This window comes from Rhinoraja longicauda, chromosome 3 (assembly GCF_053455715.1).
Source record: "Rhinoraja longicauda isolate Sanriku21f chromosome 3, sRhiLon1.1, whole genome shotgun sequence".
In the NCBI taxonomy this organism is placed as follows: domain Eukaryota; kingdom Metazoa; phylum Chordata; class Chondrichthyes; order Rajiformes; family Arhynchobatidae; genus Rhinoraja; species Rhinoraja longicauda.
The window spans coordinates 94,919,583-94,931,870 of record NC_135955.1 but is presented as its reverse complement, the minus strand read 5'-3'; the positions used below and the strand labels follow the sequence as shown (position 1 = coordinate 94,931,870).

Genomic DNA, 12,288 nt, shown 5'->3' with positions numbered 1-12,288 from the left:
TGCAAACTCCACACAGACAGCGCCCGAGGTCAGAATTGAACCTGGCCCTCTGAGGCAGTTGCACTCCCACCGGCGCCACTGAGGAGTTATTTTAAATATTTTGCAGAGATCACCCAAATCAAGTATCGGCACGGTGGCGCAGCGGTAGAGTTGCTGCCTTCCAGCGAACGCAGAGACAGAGACCCGGGTTCCATCCTGACTACGGGCGCTGTCTGTACGGAGTTTGTACGTTCTCCCCGTGACCTGCGTGGGTTTTCTCCCAGATCTTCGGTTTCCTCCCACACTCCAAAGATGTACAGGTTTGTAGGTTAATTGGCTCGGTAAATGTAAAAATTGTCCCTGGTGGGTGTAGGATAGTGTTAGTGTGCGGGGATCGCTGGTCGGCGCGGACACGGTGGGCCGATAGGGCCTGTTTCCGCGCTGCATCTCTAAACTAAACTAAACTAAACTGTTGTTCAATGGACTTGGAACAAAGGCTTTGAGAATGGGTTCCGAGAGTGCAGGGAAGGGGAAGTGCTGATAAAACCTTCTCATGTCACTTACCAAAGCATTTATTCCATCGGCAACTGTAATCGTTATTCCAAAGTGATCATCACTGCTTGCAAACACCTGCAAAAAAGCAGACTGCAGTTATGCAGACAAAACACGCAATGTATAATAGACCATAGACAATAGACAATAGGTGCAGGAGGAGGCCATTCGGCCCTTCGAGCCAGCACCGCCATTCAATGTGATCATGGCTGATCATCCACAATCAGTACCCCGTTCCTGCCTTCTCCCCATACCCCCTGACTCCGCTATCCTTAAGAGCTCTATCTAGCTCTCTTTTGAAAGCATCCAGAGAATCGGCCTCCACTGCCTTCTGAGGCAGAGAACTCCACAAATTCACAACTCTCTGAGCATGGAACATTCCCTGAAATGTTTTTCCTCATCTCCGTTCTAAATGGCCTACCCCTTATTCTTAAACCATGGCCCCTAGTTCTGGACTCCCCCAACATCGGGAACATGTTTCCTGCCTCTAGCGTGTCCAATCCCTTAATAATCTTATATGTTTCGATAAGGTCCCCTCTCATCCTTCTAAATTCCAGTGTATACAGGTCTAGTCGCTCTAGTCTTTCAACATACGACAGTCCCGCCATTCTGGGAATTAGCCTACGCTGCACGCCCTCAATAGCAAAAATATCCTTCCTCAAGTTTGGAGACCAAAACTGCACACAGTACTCCAGGTGCGGTCTCACTAGGGCCCTGTACTACTGCAGAAGGACCTCTTTGCTCCTGTACTCAACTTCTCTTGTTATGAAGGCCAACATGCCATTGGCTTTCTTCACTGCCTGCTGTAATATAATCACAATTCAGATGCCAAGTATTTTAATGGATTTCCCGGTCAAGTTCGGCTGTGGGAGGCATCCCAGGGGCACCAAAGTTGAAGGTGTCCGGGCAATGGGGTTGCCAACTTCCTCACTCCCAAATAAGGGACAAGGTGACGTCACCGCCCCGCGCCCCACCCAGCCAGTGGCCAAGCGCTCCAAGGTGACGTCACCTTGTCCCGTATTTGGGAGTGAGGAAGTTGGCAACCCTACTAATACGGGACAAGGGCGGTCCCGTACGGGACCAACCAATTTAGCCCAAAATACGGGATGTCCCGGCTAATACGGGACAGTTGGCAACCCTACCGGGCAAGGACAGGGACGATGATTCGCTGGACAATCCGGATGGAGGCTGATTAGTTCACTGTCACATGTACTGAGGTACAGTGAAAAGCTTTTTGTTGCGTGCTGGTTCAATTGCCGAACTTGTTAGAACTGTATCATATACTCCCTGACCTCTCCAAAAGGAAGGGTCTCGACCCGAAACGTCACCCATTCCCTCTCTCCTGAGATGCTGCCTGACCCACTGAGTTACTCCAGAATTTTGTGAATAAATACCTGCGATTTGTACCAGCATCTGCAGTTATTTTCTTAGACTACATTATTCCCCTGATCCTGTATCTGTTACACTGTGGACGGCTCGATTATAATCATGTATTGTCTTTCAGCTGACTGGTTAGCACGCAACAACATCATGGGAGGAATAGATCGGACAGCGTCTCTTGCCCAGAGTTGTGGAATCGAGGACCAGAGGACACAGGTTCAAGGTGAAGGGGAAAAGATTTAATAGGAATCCGAGGGGTATCTTTTTCACACAGAGGGTGGTGGGTGTATGGAAAGAGCTGCCGGAGGAGGTAATTGAGGCTGGGACTATCCCATCGTTCAAGAAACAGTTGGACAGGTACATGGATAGGACAGGTTTGGAGGGATATGGACCATGCAAGGGCAAGTGGGACTAGTGTAGCTGGGACATTGTTGGCCGGTGTGGGTGAGTTGGGCCAAAGGGCCTGTTTCCGCACTGTATCAGCTTTTCACTGTACCTCAGTACACGTGACAATTAACTAAACTGAACTAATCTAAACTGACTGAAATAAACGAATCTAAACCAAACATATGGAAACATTTCCCCTCTTCCCATTTCCTCTCTCCAAAGCCATCAGCACTTTGTTCAATTCCAGCAAATCTCCCAACAACTTTCCCTGCTGCTCTGAGTGGGTTTTTTTCTGTACTTCCTCAAGGGTATCCACAACCTGAATTATTGTATCCTGCATTGATCAGAATGTTCTGCTTATGACCAACGCTGTGTTTTACTAAGGTTCAACATCGCCCCAAGAAATTGCAGCGAATTGTGGACACAACCCAGACCATCGCACAAACCAACCTCCCTTCCACTGACTCCATCTACACCTCACGCTGCCTCGGCAAGGCCAGCAGCATAATCAAGGACCAGTCTCACCCCGGCCACTCCCTCTTCTCCCCTCTCCCATCGGGCAAGAGGTACAGAAGTGTGAAAACGCACAGCTCCAGATTCAGGGATAGTTTCTTCCCGGCTGTTATCAGGCAACTGAACCATCCTACCACAACCAGAGAGCAGTGCTGAACTACTATCTACCTCATTGGTGACCCTCGGACTATCCTTGATTGGACTTTGCTGGCTTTACCTTGCACTAAACGTTATTCCCTTATCATATACTTATCATATATCATATACATTATCGTACACTGTGGACGGCTCGATTGTAATCATGCATTGTCTTTCCACTGACCGGTTAGCAAGCAACAAAAGCTTTTCACTGTACCTCGGTACACGTGACAATAAACTAAATTGAACTTCACGCTGCCTCGGCAAGGCCACCAGCATATCCCAAACAATTGTTTGTGTTTATGGATTGTCCATAAATCAGGCACTCGTGATCCAGGGACAACCAGTATCTCCATCGCCAGTTTGGTTTTGCATCAACAATAGATAAACTAATCGGTAAATCAGAGCAAAAAAAACAGATGAACCTCTCTGTCAATGGCCTCTTTAACATGGACGTCACCATTGGTGGTGTCTACTGTGAAATAAATTGATGCTAATTCTCCCTCCGATCCGTAGAGAAGTGGGTCATCATCCTTGTCTTCGGCTGCTATCCGGAATACAGATGTACCTGGAGAGGGAACATGAGATGACATTATGTAATGGTGAAAATATCGGGAGACTTTAGTTTAGACTATTATTTTGGGCGGCACGGTGGCTCAGAGGTCGAGTTGCTGCCTTACAGCGCTTACAGCGCCAGAGACCCGGGTTCCATCCCGACTGCGGGTGCTGTCTGTACAGAGTTTGTACGTTCTCCCCGTGACCTGCGGGATTTTCAGTTTCCTCCCACACTCCAAATGACTATCCCATAGTTTAAGAAACAGTTGGACAGGTTTGGAGGGATATGGACCAAGCGCAGGCAAGTGGGGCTAGTGAAGCTGGGACATTGTTGGCTGGTGTGGGCGAGTTGGGCCGAAGGGCCTGTTTCCACACTGTATCACTCTGTGATTCTATGACTCTGTGACGTACAGGTTTGTAAGTTAATTGGCTTGGTAAATGTAAACAAGTGTTCCTAGTGTGTGTGTGGGACAGTGTTAGTGTGCGGGGATCGCTGGTCGGCGCGGACCCGGTGGGCCGAAGGGCCTGTTCCCGCCCTGTTTCTCTGAAACTATAACAGGACGCGAGCACATCGTCTCCCGGCGTGCCCCTGCGGCAGATTCCTCCCGGCGCCGGCGCGGTGTCGGCGAGGTCGGAGCCCCCATGGGGTCGAAGCCCACGGCCGGCAGAGTCGACGGAGTCTGGGTCGATGGAGCCCGCGGCTGGGGACCCAGCGGCGATAGCGGAGAGGTCAAGGCGCGGCGGTCGATGATGGCGCCGACCGACGGGCGAGGACGGAACACGTGGGAGTCAGAGGCCGCCACCGCCGGGAGGAAGGGACAATGGAGGACCCGGGGAGGGGGGACCGCCGTGAGAGAGGGGGGCAGAACAAAGGGGGACTTGGCGCGGGGGGTACTTTGTAACTTCGTCGGCGCCCTTTATGTGGTGACTGTTTGCCTACCTTGGATATGCAAACAAAGAATATTACTGTGACAATAAAACTGAGAGGGGATCTTCTAGAGACGTATAAAATTATAAAAGGACTGGACAAGCTCGATGCAGGAAAGATGTTCCCAATGTTGGGGGAGTCCAGAACCAGGGGCCACACAGTCTAAGAATAAAGGGGAGGCCGTTTAAAACTGAGGTGAGAAGGAACTTCTTCAGCCAGAGAGTTGTGAATTTGTGGAATTCTCTGCCACAGAGGGCAGTGGAGGCCAATTCACTGGATGGATTTAAGAGAGAGTTAGATAAAGCTCTGGGGGCTAGTGGAATCAAGGGATATGGGGAGAAGGCAGGTACGGGTTATTGATTGTGGATGATCAGCCATAACCACAATGAATGGCGGTGCTGGCTCGAAGGGCCGAATGGCCTCCTCTTGCACCTATTTTCCATGTTTCTATGTTTCTAAAATATTCATCCATGCATTCAAAGTATAATTACAGTGTAGACAGGCATAGAAACACTCCAAAGACGTACAGGTTTGTAGGTTAATTGACTTGGTGAATGTAAAAAAAAATTATCCCTAGTGTGTGTAGGATAGTATTAATATGCTGGTCGGCGCGGACCCGATGGGCCGAAGGGCCTGGTTCCGCGCTGTATCTCTAAACTAAACTAAACTAAACAGGCCCTTAGGCCCAACTTGCCCACACCGACCAACATATCCCATCTACACTGGTCCCAATTGCCCACATTTGGCCCCTATCCCTCTAAAGGTACCTTATCCATGGGCCTGCCGAATTGCTTCTGAAACGTTGCAATAGTCCCTGCCTCACCTACCCAGGATGGGAAGATCAAATACTAAAGGGCATAGGTCTAAGGTGAGAGGGGCAACGTTTATCGAGGGGGCCTGGAACGGGCTGCCAGGGGCGGTGGTGGAGGCAGATAACGATAGTGGCGTTTAAGAGGTTTTTAGACAGGCACGTGGACATGAAGGGGATGGAGGGATATGGGTCACGTGCAGGCAGAGGAGATTAGTTTAACCTGGCATGAACATTGTGGGCCGAAGGGCCTATGAGAATTCTATCATTGTTGGTGGTGCCACGTCGAGTTTGGTGCCTCACGGCGCCAGAGACCCCGGGCTCGATCCTGACTACGGGTGCTGTCCGAACGGGAGTTTGTGCGTTCTCCCAAGGGACCGCGTGGGTTTTCTCCAGGTGCTCTGGTTTCCTCCCACGCTCCATAGACATGCCGATTTTAGGTTAATTGGCTTTGGTAACGATTGTAGATTGTTCCTGGTGTGTAGGATAGTGTTGATAGACGAGGGGATCGCCGGTCAGTGTGGACTCGGTGGGCCGAAGGGCCTGTTTCCGCGCTGTATCTCCAAAGTAAACAAAATTTTAATTGACCTTTTGCTGCGTCTTCAGGCAGCCGCACAACAGTCATGTTCGACAAAAACATCGGAGCAAGGTTTTGCGACCAAACGGAAATAGATTTTTCTGGAAAATAGTTAGAACAATACTTAGAAACATAGAAACATAGAAAATAGGTGCAGGAGGAGGTAATTTGGCCCTTCGAGCCAGCACCGCCATTCAATATGATCATGGCTGATCATTCTCAATCAGTAACCCGTTGCTGCCTTCTCCCCGTATCCCTTGATTCCGCTAGCCCCTAGAGCTCTATCTAACTCTCTCTTAAATCCATCCAGTGAATCGGCCTCCACTGCCCTCTGTGGCAGAGAATTCCACAAATTCACAACTCTCTGGGTGAAAAAGTTTCTTCTCACCTCAGTTTTAAATGGCCTCCCCTTTATTCTAAGACTGTGTGGCCCCTGGTTCTGGACTCGCCCAACATTGGGAACATTTTTCCTGCATCTAGCTTGTCCAGTCCTTTTATAATTTTATATGTTTCTATCAGATCCCCTCTCACCCTTCTAAACTCCAGTGTATACAAGCTTTTCAATCTTTCCTCATATGACAGTCCCGCCATCCTAGGGATCAATCTCGTGAACCTACGCTGCACTGCCTCAATAGCAAGGATGTCCTTCCTCAAATTAAAACAAGTTAATTTATCTTTGAGATTCTATAAAATGTGGCATAACACGAGTTGAAAGAATTGATGCTGAGTCTTCTGAATAGACAATAGACAATAGACAATAGGTGCAGGAGGAGGCCATTCGGCCCTTCGAGCCAGCACCGCCATTCAATGTGATCATGGCTGATCATTCTCAATCAGTACCCCGTTCCTGCTTTCTCCCCATACCCCCTGACTCTGCTATCCTGTTTCTCTGTCTAAGGGTGATACGGTGGCGCAGCGGTAGAGTTGCTGCCTCACAGCGCCAGAGACCCGGGTTTGATCCCGACCACGGGCGCTGTCTGTACAGAGTTTGTACGTTCTCCCCGTGACCTGCGTGGGTTTTCTCCGAGATCTTCGGTCTCCTCCCACACTCCAAAGACGTGCAGGTATGTAGGTAATTGGCTTGGTACAAAGTTGTAAATTGTCCCTAGTTTAGTTTAGTTTAGAGATACAGCGCGGAAACAGGCCCTTCGGCCCACCGGGTCCGCGCCGACCAGTGATCCCCGCACACTAACACTATCCTACACCCACCAGGGACAATGTTTATATTTACCAAGCCAATTAACCTACATCCTAGTGTGCGTAGGATAATTTTAGTGTGCGGGGATCGCTGGTCGGCGCAGACCCGGTGGGCCGAAGGGCCTGTTTCCGCGCTGTATCTCTAAACTAAACTAAACTAAAATGTCATGATGCAGCTCCATAGGAACCATAGGCAACATTTCGGGGTATTGCAGGAAGGATCTGAAGACTTTGTACAGGCTACAGTGGAGATTTACCAGAATTAGAGGGTTTCAGCTACGGGGAGAGGTTGTACAGACTTGGATTACAAAATCCCAGTGATGCAAAAGTGGGTGGCTGAGCACGTAGCGAAGGGGTACAAAAGTGAGTGGTTCTGCAGAGTGAAGATGATTGTGAACGATTGCAGCAGGATCTGGATCGATTGGCCAGGTGGGCTGACGAATGGATGATGGAATTTAATACGGAGAAATGTGAGGTGTTGCATTTTGGGGAAGTCTAACAAGGGCAGGACCAATACAGTAGGGTTGCCAACTACCTCACTCCCAAATACGGGACAAGGTGACGTCACTGCCCCGCGCCCCACGTGACCTCACCCAGCCAGCGGCCACATGCTCCCGCTCCACCAATGGCGGCCGCCCAGGCTGGGAGGCGGGTTGCTATGCAACCTCTGTTAGGTGGCGCCCGGGCCTCCAGACCTACGCTGTCCAGACCTACAGTGTCCGGGCCCACAGTGCCCGGGCCCACAGTGCCCGGGCCCACAGTGCCCGGGCCCACAGTGCCCGAGCCCACAGTGCCCGGGCCCACAGTGTCCGGGCCCACAGTGTCCGGGCCCACAGTGTCCGGGCCTACAGCGACTCCCGGGCCTACAGCGCCCCCCGGGCCAAATACGGGACAAGGGCGGTCCCGTACAGGACAAACCAATTTAGCCCAAAATATGGGATGTCCCGGCTAATACGGGACAGTTGGCAACCCTACTACACAGTGAATGGTAGACCTCTGGGGAGTGTTGTGGAGCAGAGGGATCTAGGAGTGCAGGTACATAGTTCACTGAAGGTGGAGTCGCAGGTAGATAAGGGGGTCAAAAAGGCATTTGGCACATTGGCCTTCATCAGTCAGTGTATAGTGTATAGAAGTTGGGAGGTCAGGTTGCAGTCGAATAAGACATTGGTGAGATCGCATTGAGAGTATTGTGTTCAGTTCTAGGCACCATGTTATAGGATAGATATTGTCAAGGTGGAAAACAGGTTCAGAGAAGATTTACGAGGATGTTGCCAGGATTAGAGGGTGTGAGCTACTGGGAGAGGTTGAGCAGGCTGGGTCTCTATTCCTTGGAGCGCAGGAGGATGAGGGGTGATCTTATGGAGGTGTACAAAATCATAAGAGGAATAAATCAGGTAGATGCACAGAGTCTCTTGCCCAGAGTAGGGGAATCGAGGACCAGAGGACACAGGTTCAAGGTGAAGGGAAACAAACTGCCAGAGGAGGTAGTTGAGGCTGGGACTATCCCAACGTTTAAGAAACAGTTAGACTGTTAGGTACATGGACAGGACAGGTTTGGAGGGATATGGACCAAACGCAGGCAGGTGGGACTAGTGTAGATGGGACATGTTGGCCAGTGTGGGCAAGTTGGGCTGAAGGGCCTGTTCTTGAGTAGTGAGGGTGTTAGGGGTAATGGGTTAAAGGCAGAATAGGGAAAGATAGATCAGACAATGGGCTGAATGGCCTAATTCTGCTCCGAGAACTTATGAACCTGTGTATGGACAGACGGGGTCAGTTTCTCTTGACATCATGAAAGGCACAAGCATTGTGGGCCGAAGGGCCTGTTCCTGTGCTGTACTGCCTGTGTTCCCTGTACCTGAGCATTAGACAATAGACAATAGACAATAGGTGCAGGAGGAGGCCATTCGGCCCTTCGAGCCAGCACCGCCATTCAATGTGATCATGGCTGATCATTCTCAGTCAGTACCCCGTTCCTGCCTTCTCCCCGTACCCCCTGACTCCGCTATCCTTAAGAGCTCTATCGAGCTCTCTCTTGAATGTATTCAGAGAATTGGCCTCCACTGCCCTCTGAGGCAGAGAATTCAACAGATTCACAACTCTCTGACTGAAAAAGTTTTCCTCATCTCCGTTCTAAATGGCCTACCCCTTATTCTTCAACTGTGGCCCCTGGTTCTGGACTCCCCCAACATTGGGAACATGTTTCCTGCCTCTAACGTGTCCAACCCCTTAATAATCTTATACGTTTAATAATCGAGCTTGTCGTTAAAATCACTTACGTGAAATAAGAATGACACAGATTGCCAAGAAACACTGAAGAATGTTCATTTGCTTAAACACCATTTCTGGAACTTTACACAAACACCTGTAAAAAAGGAATCGTCTTCAATATTGCCGTTAAGCAAACCTGTCAAATATATTTAAAAAACAGACGCAAAGTGCTGGAGTAACTCAGCGGGTCAGGCAGCATCTCTGGAGAACGTGGATAGGTGAAATTTCACAGAGTGCTGGAGTAACTCAGCGGGTCAGGCAGCATCTGTGGAGAACATGGATAGGTGACGTTTCGGGTCGAGACCCTTCTTCAGACTGAGAGTCATGGGAGTGAGAAACAAGAGATATAGAAGGTATATAGAATAAATAGACAATAGACAATAGACAATAGGTGCAGGAGGAGGCCATTCGGCCCTTTGAGCCAGCACCGCCATTCAATGTGATCATGGCTGATCATTCTCAATCACTACCCTGTTCCTGCCTTCTCCCCATACCCCCTGACACGTTAGAGGCAGGAAACATGATCCCAATGTTGGGGGAGTCCAGAACCAGGGGCCACAGTTTAAGAATAAGGGGTAGGCCATTTAGAACAGAGATGAGGAAAAACTTTTTCAGTCAGAGAGTTGTGAATCTGTGGAATTCTCTGCCTCAGAAGGCAGTGGAGGCCAATTCTCTGAATGCATTCAAGAGAGAGCTAAATAGAGGTTTTAAGGATAGCGGAGTCAGGGGGTATGGGGAGAAGACAGGAACGGGGTACTGATTGAGAATGATCAGCCATGATCACATTGAATGGCAGTGCTGGCTCGAAGGGCCGAATGGCCTCCTCCTGCACCTATTGTCTATTGTCTATTGTCTATTGTCTAAAATAACTGCAGATGCTGGTACAAATTGAAGGTATTTATTCACAAAACGCTGGAGTAACTCAGCGGGTCAGACAGCATCTCCGGAGAGAAGGAATGGGTGACGTTTTGGGGTCGAGACCCTTCTTCAGACTAGATGTAAACAGACTAGATGTAAACACAGTACTCTGCAAACAACATAACGAACGAGAAGAAAAAAAAGATCTATATCCAGATGATGATTGCAGCCTTACCTTCTGTTTCAGGCTTAATTAAGACGTAGAAGGGTTGTATCCAAAATCCGACCACACACGTACGCACACTTTCGAAATCCTGTTAGTTTTCCACAGTGCACCTGCCAATACCGGGAGAGAGATTCTGCATTTTATTGAACGCCTTCAAAGCTTTTTGAAGTCTCTGCAGAAGTTATCTCAACTCGGCACATTTGCCACGGAATATTCCGGGCCCAACTATTGAATAAATCCGCAGCAAGGCAACGACGTGTGTTGTCGTGAAACAGTCCGGAGTAACTTCTGGCAGACAACTCAACTTGGGGGGAGGGGGGGGGGAGATTGCCGTGGCAACGCCAACTCTTAGCGCCCATTAAATCTGGGTTTGAAGTCATTTGGGAACTCCAGGCCATCACAAGTAATCATCATCAAGAGACTCGATGGGAGCGGACGGCCGTGTAGAGGACAAAAGCAAATTGCTCTCACAGTGTAGAGTTGTTATCGACAATAGACAATAGGTGCAGGAGGAGGCCATTCGGCCCTTCAAGCCAGCACCGCCATTCAATGTGATCATGGCTGATCATTCTCAATCAGTACCCCGTTCCTGCCTTCTCCCCATACCCCCTGACTCCGCTATCCTTAAGAGCTCTATCCAGCTCTCTCTTGAATGCATTCAGAGAATTGGCCTCCACTGCCTTCCGAGGCAGAGAATTCCACAGATTCACAACTCTCTGACTGAAAAGGTTTTTCCTCATCTCCGTTCTAAATGGCCTACCCCTTATTCTTAAACTGTGGCCCCTTGTTCTGGACTCCCCCAACATTGAGGACATGTTTCCTGCCTCTAACATGTCCAACCCCTTAATAATCTTATATGTTTCGATAACATCTCCTCTCATCCTTCTAAATTCCAGTGTATACAAGCCTAGTCGCTCCAGTCTTTCAACATACGACAGTCCCGACATTCCGGGAATTAACCTAGTAAACCTACGCTGCACTCCCTCAAAGAATGTCCTTCCTAAAGTTTGGAGACCAAAACTGCACACAGTACTCCAGGTGCGGTCTCACTAGGGCCCTGTACAACTGCAGAAGGACCTCTTTGCTCCTATACTCAACCCCCAAGATAGAAATATCAAATACTAGCGGGCGTAGTTTCGAGAGGGCCAAGGTTGTAAAAAGATGTGCAGGGCAGGTTTTTTTAACACAGAGGGTGGTCTAGTTTAGTTTAGTTTAGAGATACAGCGTGGAAACAGGCCCGTTTGGCCCACCGGGTCCGCGCCGACCAGCGATCCCCACACACTAACACTATCCTACACCCACTAGGGACAATGTTTTTTTAAACATTTACCAAGCCAATTAACCTACTCTTTAGATAGTTCCTCTGTCCCTCTCTTCCCCTCCTCTTCCCAGTTCTCCCTCTATCTTCCTGTCTCCACCTATATCCTTCCTTTGTCCCGCCCCACTGACATCAGTCTGAAGAAGGGTCTCGACCCGAAACGTCTCCCATTCCTTCTCTCCTGAGATGCTGCCTGACCTGCTGAGTTACTCCAGCATTTTGTGAAATAAATACCTTTGATTTGCACCAGCATCTGCAGTTATTTTTTTACACTACCTACAAACCTGCGGGTCAGCATCTCTGGACAGAAGGAATGGATGATGTTTCGGGTCGAGACCCTTCTTCAGTCTGTCACCCATTCCTTCTCTCCAGAGATGCAGCCTGACCCGCTGAGTTACTCCAGCATTTTGTGAATAAATACTGCCATTCACTGTGATCATGGCTGATATCCACAATCAGTACCCCATTCCTGCCTTCTCCCCATACCTCCTGACTCCGCTATCATTAAGAGCTCTATCTAACTCTCTCTTAAATTCATCCAGAGAATTGGCCTCCACTGCCCTCTGAGGCAGCGAATTCCACAGCTTCACAACTCTCTGGGTGA

The 12,288-nt window shown here is 49.4% G+C and overlaps 1 protein-coding gene across 1 annotated transcript in view; it reads right to left on the bottom strand.

The window, feature by feature from the left end:
• Positions 1–10,627, bottom strand: part of LOC144592188 (cadherin-related family member 2-like) — an 89,160-nt gene extending 78,533 nt beyond the window's left edge. The window contains exons 1-5 of the mRNA XM_078396667.1: positions 10,376–10,627; positions 9,291–9,376; positions 5,829–5,918; positions 3,375–3,517; positions 544–609 (exon numbers count right to left, since the gene is read on the bottom strand). Coding sequence (XP_078252793.1) covers positions 544–609; positions 3,375–3,517; positions 5,829–5,918; positions 9,291–9,354 — 363 coding nt within the window. The 5' untranslated portion in view covers positions 9,355–9,376; positions 10,376–10,627. The remainder of the gene's footprint in view (positions 1–543; positions 610–3,374; positions 3,518–5,828; positions 5,919–9,290; positions 9,377–10,375) is intronic.
• Between the last annotated feature and the right edge of the window lie 1,661 nt (positions 10,628–12,288).